This window comes from Crocodylus porosus, unplaced genomic scaffold, assembly GCF_001723895.1.
Source record: "Crocodylus porosus isolate Cpor-Errol unplaced genomic scaffold, CroPor_comp1, whole genome shotgun sequence".
In the NCBI taxonomy this organism is placed as follows: domain Eukaryota; kingdom Metazoa; phylum Chordata; order Crocodylia; family Crocodylidae; genus Crocodylus; species Crocodylus porosus.
The window spans coordinates 33,787,941-33,803,647 of NW_017728931.1; the positions used below are offsets into that span (position 1 = coordinate 33,787,941).

Below are 15,707 nucleotides of genomic sequence, written 5' to 3' on the forward strand. Positions count from 1 at the left end.
ACTTAATAAACTATATATGAATCTCTAAACCTGTTTTGGTTGTGATTTTTTTTCTCTGTCTCAAAATACCACTTTACTAAAGGATCATTCCTCAGCTGTTCCAGGGGAGTAAGAGGTACTTTGCACCTGTCAGAATCTCATTCCTAAAGCAGGAAATCTCATAGTCTCACTGAGGATTTTTTCACATCATCACACAGATATTACCTAATGGTAACACTATGCAGGTACTCTGCTACACTTTAGCACTTGTGAGCCTCAGCTCACAAAAATTTGTCGTACACACGCACACACACACACACACACACACACACACACACACACACACACACACACACACACACTTTTGATAGTTTATAAGTTGCAAATTTACCTTGCCTTCTACTTGACTTAACATGGCTATCTATGTGTTTCTGCTCATGGAGGGCACCACACTCAGCCAAATGAAATGGACTACAATAAATCTACACAAGAAACTTGCTCAGGTATGTTCAGGAACTTCTTCCTGACCAGATGGAAGCAAATGAATCTCATACCCAAGGGACTCCAGGTGACTAATCCACTCTGTTCTACAAAGCATACAGCTTAGTCTGATATAAGCTGTGCTTCGGTGTCTCAGCAAAATTGAGGAACCACCTTATCACCTATACAGCAATCAGGCACAGCTCAGACAGCAGCTGAAGTGATGGACCCAAATGAGTCTTTGGGTCTAAACTTCATGTTGGTCATGATCTCAACAACAGGGCCAAAGTGAATTCCAGATCCAGGCAATGCCTCACTTTAATGATCACCACTGAACTCTTAGTGTTGGAGAGATGTCAAGACCAAGTGCCTCCCCAAAGGGAAAATCCTCCCCTGTTGGTCACTTTAGTAACCTATAGGGAAAGACCTGCTCTTTGGAGACAGTCCTGTAGACAGGGAATAAACAATTAGACACTTAGCCCTGCAAAGCCTAGTTGGCTAACTACAGTCACTCTTCTTTTTATAGCTTTCCAGTTGTTCCAGTAGCAGTAACAACAATCAAGTCTTTTCTCTCTTCTAATAAGCAGATAAGTAAAGGTCTGAGCTGTGCCTTTCCCATATGAAATACAATTTACTGTGTTTTCTTTCCCTTTCACTTGCCCATCTTTAGATCAAAAAGATAACAGACTGAGTTGTATCAGAGATGTTGGGCTATGCAGGACAGGAAAGCAAGAATGTGAGAAGCAGTTTGTTGGGGACTCCCACCATAAGAGCTTGTGTGTAAGAAATTGGACTGCAAATATGAGGGCTGCTATCTGTGTTGCAGATGCCACAGGCCCAGTGGAGGGTGGTGGGGAGAGGGGCTAATAGAAATAGTATGTGTGTTACTTGTCTGTGTGCTTCTGCAGTAGGATAATACTTTATGCTGCAAACTTTACGTGGGAACACAAAGAGCAGCAGCTTGAGCAGTTGCCTGTGTTGTATATGCCTCAAGCTAGCCCTGAAAGGAAAAAACCTGGGTTTAAATGCTGCGTGGTACTGGGAGTAAAGCAGGAAAAAATGAGAATGGCCTGGTGGCCACGCGGTGAAGGGTGAAGCAGGAAGAGAAGGGTCTGTTGTCTCCATGAGGTGGCAGAGGTAAGGGGAACTGAAGCCTTTTCAAGGCAGTTTGGATGGGGTTTTGTAGACTAGAAGCCAGTTAGGCACGTAGAGAAGGAGGATTAAGGCCCAATTGCCATAGCAAAGAAAACAAAGAGCACCTATTGGAGTTAAAGGGAGTTACTCTAACTTATATAGTCCTTTAACCAGCTTTACGGGAGCACATATGTAAATTGTGGGAGCTTCTTCAGATGGAGTCACTCTGCAGGAGACAGTATTTCCCCATCCATGGCAAAAGCAGCTGAAGTTAACATTAGCCATGCAGAATTAGTCATGCTATTAAAGTCATCCCGATCCTAGAACCTGGCTCCAGCATCAGTCTCCCAGCTCTAAACATGCAAGGTTCTAGCTTACTTCAGCCTTAGGAACCTCAGCAGAGAGTCATTGCTGCCCATCGCATTCTCGGTTACTGTCGTGGTTTATGGGCAGGAGATGCTGCAGAATGTAGGCACCCAATTACATGCTCCTTTAACGTAAGGGCACCAGGACTGTATTTTGAAAAGAAAAGGTGCCTCCAAACTTGGTAACTTAAATAGGAATTGTATCTGCCTCCATAAGGGACTCAAAGACCTCAGTCCAAAAAAATGGATACAGGTGGGTATTTTCTATGTTAGTCAGAACATTGTGCTAATTTCTTGAATTCCATGGGTTCTGATTTCTATAACTTTATTAGTATGTCAGGGATTGGATATGCATACTCATGGTACAATAGTGACACCTGCTGGCTGGCTGGAATAACAACAGGTTTGAATTCCTGGCATCCATGAAATACAGGAGGAAGTCTATGGGTGGTGGGAGCCCTCTGGTGTGCATAGTATAGGTCACAGCCGGCTTGCCCTTAGATTGTGGTGCAAAATGGTCCCTTGAACATCAAGTATTATCCTGTCTTTTATCATGGATATGCATAGACTTAAAAATGAGCCTTTGTATTAGATGGGCAAAATGATCATAGAACCAGAGAAGTAGGGCTGGAAGGGACCTCCATTTGGTCCAACTACCTGCCTGAGGTAGGATCACCCCTGTCTAAAGCATCCCAGTCCATAATCTAAACTCATTGTAAAGTTACCATCAATGCTGACACAATGCAAAACGTAACACCCTAACCTGCCACAGGAGTCCGCACATTTTGCAGTCTGGCCCGGGTCCAGCTGTGGCACAGTGAAGCAGCGCAGGGTGTAGCCCTCCCTCCTCAGGCTTCCTGATATCCAATCTAAATCTACTTTGCTGCAACCTGAAGCCATTGGTCTGCATCCTATTTTCTGCAGCAAGACAGAAAATGTGTTTTCTCTCTTCTTTATGGCAGCCCTTCAGATATTTGAAGACTGCTATCATGTCCTCTCTTGAGTGCCTTTTCTGCAAACTGAACACACTTAGCTTCTTCAGCCTCTCTTCATATGACTTACTTTCTAAGCCCTTTATTATCTTTATTGCCCACCTCTGGACCCTCTCCACCTTCTCCATGTCCTTTTTAAAATGTGGACCCCAAACTGTGCACAATACTCTAGATGAGGCCTAACCACTATCACCTGCATCTTGTGCCTAATGCTTTTATAGATACATCCCAAAACCATATCTGCTTTTTGAACAGCTGCATCACACTGCAGATTTATATTGCCTCTGTGATCTACCAGGACTCCTAGATCCTTCCCCATAGTGCTGCCATCCAGCTTGGTATCACCCATTTTGTATCTGTATTTTTTATTCTTCTTCCTGAGATGTAGCACCATGTATTTGTCCTCACTGAACTTCATCCTGTTAGCTTCAACCCATCTTTCCAATCTATGAAAAGCCTTGTGAATTTCATTCACATCCTCCCATGTGTTCACAGTCCTTCCTGGTTTTATGTTATCTGCAGCTTTGCTCAAAAAGCTTTCCATGCCAGGATCCAAATAATTAATAAACACATTGAACAGTAGTGGGCCCAGGACAGACCCCTGTTGGCCCCCATACAAAACCTCCTGCTGTTCTGACATGGACTGGTTAATAAGCACCCTTTACTTGCAGCTATTGAGCCAGTTGTTTATCTACTTTATAGTAGTTTTATCCGGCCCACATTCCTCCAATTTGCTTATGAGCACGTCATGCAGGACCTTGTCAAAAGGCTTTCTGTAGTCCAGATACACAATATCCACAGCATTCCCTTCATCCATTCAGGTACTTTGTCGAAGAAGGAGATCAAGTTTGTCTGACATGATTTGTTCTTAGTAAATCCATGCTGGCTGCTTGTGATCAGCCTTTCCTCCTCCAGATGCTTGCAAATGGCCTACCTTATGACACACTCCAGTAACTTTCTAGGTATTGAGGTGATGTGAACTGGTCTGTAGTTCTCTAGGTCATTTTGCCTTTTTTAAAGAGTGGCACCAACCCAGTCCTAAAGCCTGTATGTGCCCTCAGCCTTGGGGATGGGAGCAAAATTTACTCTTCACTGGACAGCCACACAGGCTCTTGTTCTGGAGGGTGACCTTCCTGTAGAGACCATCAGCTTTTTGCATTCTTGCATATCCCCACCCTTCCTCACAGGCTCCCTGTGTGCCCTCCTATATTGCCTCCTTGTCCAAGAACTCCTTGCAACTCTCCTGTCTTGCCTAGTGGCTCTGTGTACACTCCAGTTCCCATTCTGCCACATGCCAGAAATCTGTGCATCTTCCCTGTTCCCTTCACCCATACCATGTTCCCACCTTCTCACACCATCTCAGGGGGACTGCGTACTCCAGTCAGTCTCTGCTTATTTACCGTCATGGCAGGATGGCAGGGATTCTGTGTAGTCCCCATTCCCAGCCTCTCCATTGCATGTTCTCTCTCACCTCACTGTCATGACATTGTCAGTCACCTCTAGACCAGGTTCTCCCACTGTTCATCCCTGTCAGCAATTGTGTGTTAGGCTTGTGGATTAAATCTGCTGGGAGAATAGGGGGATATTTTTATGCCAAAATGTGTTAAAGACTACTATCAACTGGATATTTGATCTCTACACTGTTATGAAGCTGGTTGAAGCACCTAGCTTTATTTACTAGATGCTCAGAGCACCTGATATCCCCCCCATTTTCTCTCTTCTGCATTTCTTATTTCTACCCAGTTGAAAAGATGCTGCCTAGAACAGACCTTAAATTGTGGCATAGATTTGATGCAGCACTCAAAAGTTGCCATATCACAGACAAAGAGAAAAATGGTGTTGTTATGCAAAGCCCTGCTTTGCTCAGGCAACAATTTCAGCAGGTTTCCCTGACATTCCAATAAGTTATTTTAGGCCAGAACCCCTCCCTGGTCCCACGTGCACGGGCTGCTACGTGACTCAGTGATGCTTTGCAAGTCTGTGGGGCTGGGTGCATTAGCCTCAGGAAAAACCATAACCATAAGGAAATAGGACTACATCCTGCTTACCACCAAACAACTTGGAGGTAGACAGACCATTCCAACTTTTCTCTGAGCCTCATCTGCATATAAAATGAACTGTTCTAAACAGGAGATTTTACCACACCTTCAACTCTCCTGTGAAATATGAACTTTCATTACAACCCAAGAGAACTTTTACAATCTTTTCTCCTATGCCTGAAGATGCTTGTGCCCAAAATTAAAGAATTGTTTTTTGCAAAAAAATCTATTTGGTCTAACAAAAGATATCACCTCTGCCATGAATTCTGATTTCATAGATTTTCATAGACATTAGGGCTGGAAGGGACCTCGGAAGATCATCGAGCCCAGCTCCCCATCCGAAGGGCAGGAAGTCAGCTGGGGTCATAGGGTCCCAGCAAGATAAGCATCTAATTTGCTCTTGAAGGTGTTCAACATAGGTGCTTGAACCACCTCCGATGGCAGGCTGTTCCAGACCTTGGGGGCTCGGACAGTAAAGAAATTCTTCCTTATGTCCAGCCTGAAAAGGTCCTGTAGTAGTTTATGACCATTCGACCTGGTCACCCCTTGGGGTGCTCTGGTTTCTTTTAGCCTCTGGAAGGCTCACAGCCTCCTGTCAGCCTGAGTGAAGGGGCAAGTTACATCTGTGACATCCCTGGACTTGTGGGCCATGTTACTGTTTACCCTTGCAATAGAAGCACACAACCGGGCTTTACGGGAGCACCTGGCCCGTGTAAACTACAATACCCACCACACATTGAGAAGCGACGCCCCTGGGTGTAGCTTTGCATTCTGGGAGATATAGTGCTGCAGGGAAGTAGGACTACAGGCACCAGGGTGCTTTTCTGGCAGCGCAAAGCCACTGGACTCTGGGACCTGTATTGTCCTTCCCCACCCCGGGAGAAAAGGGTTGGCTCCTGCGCGTGATCAATGTCCTCTGACTTCATTGGCAGGCTGGAAGCAGTGGGGAGGGGGCAGGGCTGCTGCCTTATTTCCCGGGAGCAGCAGGGGATGGCTCTGTGCTGTTTTGTCACTGTGAGCAAAGGAGCCTGGAGGAAATGGTTGCCCGGGGCACAGAGGAGCATCATTCCCCCCGGGGCGGGGGGGCTTTGGGCCCCACTTTGGAGCAGCAGCAGCAGCAGCAGCAGCAGCAGCAGCAGCAGCAGCAGCAGAGGTTTTGCAGGGAGACCCCCTGGCATAAGTCAGGTGAGTGCCCTAGCTCTCCTCGATGGGGAGGGCATATCAGAGTCTAGGGTTGGGGTTGATTTCCAGGGAATATTTTTTAGCTGGGATTGATCTGCTAGGAGCCTGCTGTAAGAAAGAGGCCTGTCCCCAGTAAAGAGCCAAACTGACTTGGCTTTTACAGGGTCCCAGCTGGTGGGCAAAGCACCAGGGGTGAAACTTCATAGGGTGCAGAGGGGATCTAGGGCTGTGTCACAGAGTCATAGTTCCTGCTTTAACTTCCTGCCTGGGCCAGGGACTCCCTGTGTAGTGCTGGAGCTGTCAATGCCTCCTTTGTTGCATGGGGTAGGGGAAACTCACCTACAGGTGCAAAGCACTGCAGCAGAACTTGCTCTGGGCAGCCCAGCACTTCGCATTAAACTTGCTGGAGTTAATGCCTCTACTTTCTTGTCTCACTCAAACTGAGAAACAGTTTTGGTATACAGATCTTATGCCCCTGTCAACTTGCCTTACCTTTTTCTGTGTACCCCAATTTGAGAAATACTGTCCTAAAGGGAAAAGGCAGAAAGGCTGCTCTAACATGTGCATGTGGCCTGCCTCTCCCGACGTGCATACATTCACTTCAGAGAGAATGACCTTTGTTAAAGTGCCCCTCACTGCTCTGCTGTGGTTGCTATCCAAGGACATCTGGATATTACTACCCTGCAGCCTCTGTGTGCTGTCTGTTAAATAGCACAGAGGGCTGGAGCAGCTGCCTGTGCCCAGATTGCGTACTGGGTCACTTCACAGCTGTGAAGTTCCCCTGGGACTGGGTTGACAGCAGTAATTTTCATTGATTTCTTTTTCCTGACTCCTGTGGGAGACCCCCAGCAATGAAATCGGCAGTGGATGTAGGGACTGCTTACTGAACTGTGACACTATGCTCCACATAAAAGAGCCCCAAACTGTTTTTTGCTGTTCTTATCCCTAATGCTGGCAATAGGACACATGCTTAGGGGTGAGGGCCTGGCAGAGGCTGGGGATTTTATAGCGTGCCAGGGTGCAGTGCAAATAGATTTGCTTCAATCTAGTGTGTTATGCAAAAACCTAAGATGAATTAGAACAACACAAATGGGATCCAATCCCTCACCCTGACTTCGAAAAAGGGGGGAAAAAAATCACAGATGTAGATTTGGATTATAGGTTCACACCATCTCTGTCAACACCACAAATCACTCACAGAGCTACTTATCCAGAAACCTCTAAGTGCTCACTAGAATAAGCCATATTAGATCTAACTTACAGGAAAGGAAACAGGAGCACAGTGGTCAGCTGCTGACTAGGGCTCTGTGGCCAGGCAAGGAAGAAAGCCCAGTGCTTTGTTAACTTTACTACACTGTCTTCCTTCACTTGCGTGTCTTGGCCTTTTTTCTTTCCAAGGGAGGAGAGGGAAAAAGACTAACAGACTCCTTGCGTGTGATCTGAGGGAAATAACACCCCTCATTTTCATTTTGACCCCCTGCCTCCCTGTGTTTTCCTTAGGAGCACTTGTTCCTATCACAGGTTTTCATGCTTGTCCCTCCTCTGCACCTGTTTGTGTTGCAGACTCCAACCTTTGGGTTCCTGTTTGATATTGATGGAGTGCTGGTGCGTGGCCGCCATGCCATACCTGCTGCCCAGGAAGCCTTCCAGAAGCTGACAGACTCCAACGGTCAGCTCTGTGTGCCTGCTGTCTTTGTGACCAATGCTGGGAATTGCTTTCAGCATGCCAAGGCCCAAGAACTGTCCAGTGCCCTGGGATTGGAGGTACAGCACCCAATGGGGAAGGCATAGTATGTTAAGATTACACGGGACACAACACTGGTGGAGGGAAATCCTTGCTTGTAGAGCAGAGGACACTTTGAGGCCAAGGCACTATCACCTGTTTGCAGGTTTGTGTGTCGTTTGAAGTCCCTCTCCTCTGTGCAGCTGTAACTTCGCCTGAGGTTATGGGCTTCCACAGTTGGGACTGGGGCAGCCTCAGTGGGGATCCTTCAATTTTTTGTGAGGGGAAAAGTCCTTGGAGCTGTGTGGGGAGGGGGTGATGCTCCACCCTCCTCATGCTATCTATGGTCCTCTCTTTCTCCCACAGATATCTCCAGAGCAGATCATCCTGTCCCACAGCCCCCTGCGACTCTTCCGTCAGTTCCATGAGAAGTGCGTGCTGGTGTCTGGGCAGGGACCAGTTGAGGAGAATGCCAGGAAGTATCCTTTGATCAGAGGGCAGGGCCCCTAGATCTTCCTGTAAAAGCTTTTCAGGTAGTCTAGGCTGTTCTGACCTCACATGGAGAGCAGTTTTAGCAGCAGCACTTACTTTGACAACCAGCAGGAAGGCTGGGGAGCAGAAAGAAGTTGGGGCTTACTTATCCTGAGGTCATCTGCAGGGAGGGAGAAGGGAAGGGCAGGGCACAGGCTGTTATGGAAGAGCTGAAACATTGGCCTGTGTTGTCTGTCCTTTGCATCCAACCCTGTGGCCTAGTTGTTTTCTTTGGTCCCTGTTTTGCTCCTTGTTCTGACTGGGTTGGTTACAGTCCAGACTTCACATCCCTATTACTGGGCTAGCTGCACTGCTCCACCTTTTCAGGATCTCACCAAGTGCACCCTCACTAGTGTCAGGCCAGGGGCTTTTACCTCCCCTGGGTTGGGAAGCTCATATTATCAACTTAGACAACAGGCTGCAGGGACAGTTACCCAATGGACTGCCTACCAGTACCTCATGTGACTTGAGGTGGACCTCACTGAGGGGTCTCTTCAAAGTGTCATAACAGCCACAGAACAAAGAACCATTTTGTTTTTCACCTAAAGACACAGAGCAGACAGGGCCAAGGGTTAAGAGCCCCATGCATGTTACTTTACATAAGCTTTTCCATCCTATCCATAGCTTAGGCTTATTCCCTATCTCTGTGCTGGGAAAAGCTGCTTATGCTGCTTGTGGTTACTCCCTCCTAAGCCAGCCATCCTAGCTAGTCAGACTGTTTCACTAGGAAACCTTGGGTAGCCTCCCCCAGCTCACCCAAATCCTGCCCCTTTTCTGGAAAGAACCCCATTGTAGTTTGGTTGGAGCCAGCTATTTTAAGTTTAGTTTTCTTGGGGGCTGCCTGCCTGTGGCGGTCTTATCTATGTCATTGTTCTGCCCTTCCATGCCTGGCTGTTTAACAAGCCCTTCACAATCTCCTTTGATTTGCTTTTGTATTATCAGGCGAGTAACACACACTGAACAGGGAAATTGAATAACAACAGTCAAGAGATGTGACAAGCTCTACATCTGCCACACTCCTGCCTCTGCTTTGCTGTATTAGGGACAAAATTCCTAGATCTCTGCCACTGGCCAGAAAGGAGTCCATGTCAGAAGTGGCAGCCATGCTGTGGGTACATGGTTTGAAATCTACCTGCATAAAGCCATGTCACTGCACATCTTGCTCCTGCCCTCTATTTGTCCTCTACTAAAATGGTCCCAAGTTCCCTCTTCTCTACTAATGCACGTCTCAGATCTTTCCTGAACTAACCAGTGCTGCTCCAGTGCTAGAACCCACACCTGAACATTTGTCGTGAGAGCTATCTGCTCTGATCAGACGCATATCAGTCCTGCTATTCTGGTGCTGCTGTATTTGTATCATTCTCACTGATTCTGGGTAGACTTGTGCTGATATAGTTGCCCAGATCTCTTCCTTCAGCCTCTAGGCCAGGGGTGGGCAATTATTTTGGTTGGAAGGCCACTTACCAAGTTTTGCCAAGCTGTTGAGGGCCGCGTGGGTACCCTTGTCCCTTGGCAAGTGCCCCACCCTCAGTTGCCATCTTGTGACCAGAAGTCCTGCCCCCTAATCCCTGACTTTTGCCACCAGAAGTCCTTCCCCTTGCCCCCGGAAGTACTCCTTTCAGCAAGGGATTTTTCCATCTCGGTACTAGAAAAATACCAAATTGTATTCTAAAAATTGAACATCTACAACATTAATTAATTTGATTTAAAAAATATATTTTTGTCCTGATTTATGTGTTTGTATAGTGTACATAGAGGTGGGTATAGATTTGTGGGGAGCTGTGAGTGTGTGGGGGAGGGTGTGGGTGTGTGGGAGACCTTGTGGGGGTGTGGAGTGAGGGGAGCATGTGGGTGTATGTGTGTGGATATGTGCGGTGTGGGTGGGCATGGGGATGGCTGGGACGTGTGAAGGTGTGGGTGTGAGGCTCTGCACGTATGGCAATGCAAGGGGGTGTGTGTGTGGGACTCATCGCAAACACACACACACACACACAGTCACTCCCTCACTGCTCTCTTTGTCTCTGTCTGTCCTTCCTCCCAATCACTGCACAGATGTGCATGCACATACACGCACACCCCCTTCCTGTTCCTGGGCCTGGAGTACTGGCATGGGCCCTGTGCTTCTGCAGTCCAGTCCAACAATGCAGCACATGGTGTTGGAGTGGTGGGTGGACAGAAAAGCAGGGAAATGTCAGCTACAGGCAGGGGGCAGTGGTGGTGAGCAGGTGTGCAGGAACGCAGTGATAGCTACATGGGAGCACAGCACCTGTGCTGGTGTCCTGGGGCGAGCACTGGCAGGGCCCAGAGCAGGTTGGCAGGAGTATGGGGCCTGGGCTGGCAGGGGCTCTATGGAGCTGACCTGGCTCCTCCCTCTCCATGCTGGCATAGCCCAGTGTGGCTCCATAGGACCCTGCCAGCCCAGGCCCTGTGCTCCTGCCACCCCGCCCCGGGCCCCCACTGGTGCTGACCCCAGGATACCAGTGTAGGCCCTGAGCTCCTTCCCAGCTGTCATTGTGCTTCTGTGCGCCTGTTTGCTGCTATGCCTCCCCACCTGCTGCTTCTTTCACCGCTTTCTTGCCCACTGCCACGGTGCTCCAGTACCATGTGGTTCCTGGCTGCATGGCTGCGACCACAGGACTTGGCAGAGCTGGCCTGGCCAGCCCCTGGGGCTATTGCCTGTGGTCCTCCCCTGCCGCCCCACCCCCGTCTTATCTGCATTTCCCTCTGTGATGGAGAGAGACGGAAACAGCTTCACAGTCCCTAGCCAGAAGCTTCTGCTAGGCAGAGTCTTCTGATGTGGGGAGCTGGGAGGAGGGGTGGGGCAGGGCTAAGGGGGCTTTGCTGCTGGGTCTGGGTGTTGGCTTCCCTTGGGTCCTACTGCCCCTTGCTTCTGTCATCTTTGACAGGCAGCCAGGAGCAGATGCATATTAATTGTCTACCTTTTTTAGGGGCCCTGTGGGCTGGATAGAATGGCCTGGCGGGCTGGAAGCAGCCCATGGGCCGTATTTTGCCCACCTCTGCTCTAAGCCCACTGGGCGATGAAGGACTGATAAAGAAATGTGGGCTGGCATCAGGGACTGGGCTAAGCAGGAGGTCTGAATTTGCAGATCTCCAGCTTTTGCATCTGAGATGCAGGATTCTGCTTCTCTCTCTCTTGCCTTGGGATTTTACAAACTACAGGGCATACATTTATGGTATTCTGAAGTGTTTTATCACTCCATTATTGGAGGTACTAAATAAACATGCATTAGAAAAGGTGCATTAATGCAAGTATGGACATGCCTGGTACCAAGTCAGAAATCATAAGTCCCACTAAAAGTCACTGGGCCTATGCTCATAACTCCCTTGGGTATTTGCTCTGAATCATCCCTTTCATCTGTAAAAAGACACCTCTATTTCCTTCACTGCCTGAAATAGCCTGGGATTCCAGAATGTGATCACCATAGAGGCACTGAGGAAAGCATACCCCTTGCTGGACATGGTAGATCAAAGCCGTAGGCCAAAGAAGCTGGTAAGTATCAGTTAGTTGAGAGAGAGGGTGATCTGGGGTGGTAACACTGACATGTTACATTACAGTTTTGGGTAAAATAGCTGCGAGCTAGCCTTCCTGCACCATTCATGGGGGGCTCCTGCTGGGGAAGATGGAGATTGTGACCAAGTGTTCTGGCAGCTGGCACCCCTGTGCTATTCTCTATTGTGAATGCTGCTGGAAGAGCCTAGAGCTACAGAAGCTTTCAACCTCTTCTTTCCCCCAGTCTCATGTGCATTTCTTCACTATGCCTTACAGTGACTGCAGCTGGGATTTAACAGTAACTAGCAATTTTGTGCTCTCAGAGGCCTGATTTTCAGCAAGTCTTGTGCATGTATCTGAGGAAAAGTAAGAAATACACTCCTTGCTTGGCGAGCCTTGGCCTGCCCCTTTATTAACCCTTCATGTCAATCCAGAAGGAAGCAGTTTGTCAAAGGGATTAGTTTTAGATTACTAATCTAGCCCTCCTTGTTTTCTGGCAGCCTCCTCCAACTACAGACTTCCCTACTATAGAAGGTAAGTGAGTCTTCATTTGTGTGGGGGTTGCTATTTCTGTTCACTGTGTAGGCAGTCCAGCTGGGACAGCCTCTTAGTACTGGAATACCAAGGCAGCTCATTTGGACGAGATGGTATACCGTGTTTGTGTCTCACTTTCTAAAAGTAATATGTGGTGATGGAGAGCATGTTTTTGCTGTTTGTTCAGTAGCTGGGCAACTAGTATTTTCCATGTCTCTTCCAAACATCCCAGGGGTGATTCTGTTTGGGGAGCCAGTCCGATGGGAGACGAACTTGCAGCTGATTATTGATGTCCTCCTGAGCAATGGGAACCCTGGGGCAGAACTGAGTGCCGTGCCATACCCCCATATACCTGTCCTTGCCTGTAACATGGACCTCCTGTGGATGGCAGAAGCCAAGATGCCCAGGTGAAAAGCATATTTTGTTCGAGTCATTTTAGCCTACCCTGTGTGGCTCTCCTGTTAGTAGTCTTTCTTTGGGACCTGACCTACATCTTTTCCAATATGACTAGGAGGCCTTTTCCTTGGTTTTGGCAATACCGAGATGTAGGATAGCTGAGTGGATAGCACTGTCACTGGAATGAGCCTTGAAATTACTTTAGAAGCTGACAAATACAAATTCTTGTTCTGGTGTCTCAATATGCATATATTCTCTGGTGCTGCTGCCAAGTCAATCATGGTCATACATATTCCATCATAAAATTTTTATGCCATGTGATGGAGGGTAGAGTAATAGAAATGATGATCTTTTCTTGGGCAGGTTTGGCCATGGCACATTTCTTTTGTGCCTGGAGAACATCTACAGGAAAGTGACTGGAAGGGAGCTGAAGTATGAAGCCCTGATTGGCAAACCCAGCATTGTCACCTACCACTATGCTGAGTATCTGATCAAGCAGCAGGCAGAGAAGCAGGGGTGGGAGTCTCCCATCCGCAGGCTCTATGCTGTTGGGTAAGAGACTATTTTTTTTGCTTGTTTATTTAAAAATCAGAAAAACCCTGGAGTCCCTGAAGCACCTCTGGAACTTCCCATTCTAATTGCTGCTCTGATTTTTTCATTAATTTTAAGGATCACTATTTCCCTGCTTCATGCACATCCATGACAGAAAATGGCATGGTCATCCTGGGAAAGTCATTGCCATTTACATAGTGTGGCTGGATTTAAATCAGTATAGCAGCATTAAGTCAGCATTAGCATTCCAGGCATGTAAGACAAAGCTAATCAAGCGTTTGGTGCATAAAGGGGGACAAAGAGGAACACTTTGCAATTGGCCAGATGCAGCTTGGTGCTCGGGGGTTTCCTCCTTTGACCTACACAGTGGGGATGCTGCATTGGATAGACCACTGGTTTGATTCTGGTAGTTCTGTACAAGCTCCTATACATGTGCACTTTGTGCTAGTACAATCTTAGTCTGTCCACTCCCATACGAAGCATGTAATACCTTCAGTTTCCCTCTCCTCTGATTTGCCTTGCACAGGGATAATCCTATGTCGGACATCTATGGTGCAAATCTCTACAACAGCTACCTCAAAGCTGCACGCCAGACCCAGGCCCAAGCTGGAGTGCGGGGGAGCGTGGTGGCAGCAGGTCCTCAGAAGGACTTCAACCTTGGGAATGATAGTAATGTCTTGATGGAGAGCTGCGAGTCTATTCTGGTCTGCACTGGGGTCTACCGTCATCACAGAGACATGCCCCCTGTTTCAAATGTGTGTGTGAGGGACACAGTATTCCACGGGCACCGGGACTTCTGCTTTGATCCCAGCTTGGTGGAACCCTCTTATGTGGTGCAGGATGTGAATGAAGCAGTGAAACTTGCTTTGGAGAAGGAGAGCTGGAGTTAGGAGTGAAGCAGGCATGGCAGAAATCTGATCATCAGTTTAGCACCGGAGCAGAAGGGAAAGGGGAAGAAACTGGGAGATCTTCTAGCAGAGCTCAAGAAAGTTCCCAGGTCCCTGTGGGCTTGATGTCAAACATTCCCTTGTGTTGTCAATTATTTTGCAGTCCTAATAGCTGCTAGCAGGGTTCCAAACCCTTGCAGAGCTATATTTAAATTGCTGTTGTTGTTGCAGCGGACTTGACCCTCACGTGGGCAGGGTCCATCTAGCTGGACCATCACAGCCCCTGTGTCTGTGGAATTGTAGTTACTTGAACCCTCTTCCTTCTCTTCTATGCATCTAAGGTGAGGACCCTCATCCATGCCACACATTTTATGGTGAAGTGCTTCCTCCCCTGTGCAGAAGAGTATTGGCTAGTGCATGAGACATACCCTGCTCAGAAGCTTGATTGGGTCCTTCATGGTGCCTGGTACACACTGCCAGTCCTCTGCTCAGGGCAGAATTTAGCCATTTGTTACCACTGTCCTCAAAATGTGCCAGTGGATGTTAAGTAGCCTTCTTTGTTCAGAGACTTAACACATGCAGCCTTTATCTGGAAATAGCACATAGGATCTCAGTGGCCATATGCTGAGTCCCTCATGGAGCTGCAATGTTGTATCATGGCATCCTCAGTTTCATTCTGTGGCTCTCCAGCAACAGAAGCTGTAGCAGGTCTCCTCACAGGAAAACCTGTATAACCACAGTGACTTTGTGCAGTGCCAAGAACGGTGTTATTCCTTCCTTTAATTCTGTCTGAAAACGCCTCTTCAGCTGGCTGCCAGCCCCAAGGGCCGACAGCCTTGCTTTGTAGCAGCATTGGAAGTAGCTTCAGCTTATAAACTGTGAGGGACAAGAACATTGCATCTCTGCTGTAGTGTTGGGCTCTGAAGTGGTACCGAGGTTGAGCAAAGACACAGGAATGGATCTCCTGGCTATCTGTCAGAGGGTCGGTGCCCTCCCTCCCCCAAGTAGCACTGCTTCTAAAATGGCATCCTTAGGAATTGGGGTGTCTACCTCTTCTTCCCCTGCTATACTGACTGAGAGGGGAATCGATTTCTGCTCTTTTCACGTGGAAGCGTGAGGGTGAAGGCAGTGCAAGGACCATAAAGCCAGGAACAGTAGACTGTCCTCATCTTGGTTTCTGGGTCTTTTAACTAAAGAACTAAAGAAGTCTTCCTTCTAATCTTCCCCCCCACTCCCCTTGTCTATTTGATCCTCAGCAATAACCTTAAATCCAATCCTCTTTCCAAAAGGCTCTCCAGAACAGTCAGCGCTATTCTTGGTTTGGCTGTAGCAGCCAAGAGCTCACTGCCTCAGCACCCTTCCCAGGTTTTGCAGAACTGGAAAGCTTCAGTTCTTTAGCCCT

At 48.0% G+C, this 15,707-nt stretch overlaps 1 protein-coding gene across 1 annotated transcript; it reads left to right on the forward strand.

The window, feature by feature from the left end:
• The first annotated feature begins 5,781 nt into the window (after positions 1-5,781).
• Positions 5,782-14,442, forward strand: CECR5 (cat eye syndrome chromosome region, candidate 5). The gene is made up of 8 exons (XM_019544550.1): positions 5,782-6,174; positions 7,735-7,935; positions 8,261-8,373; positions 11,843-11,936; positions 12,437-12,470; positions 12,703-12,877; positions 13,230-13,418; positions 13,945-14,442. Exons 1-8 carry the CDS (start codon positions 5,899-5,901, stop codon positions 14,306-14,308), a joined length of 1,446 nt encoding a protein of 481 aa, XP_019400095.1. The 5' UTR covers positions 5,782-5,898; the 3' UTR covers positions 14,309-14,442.
• The last annotated feature ends 1,265 nt before the right edge of the window (positions 14,443-15,707 follow it).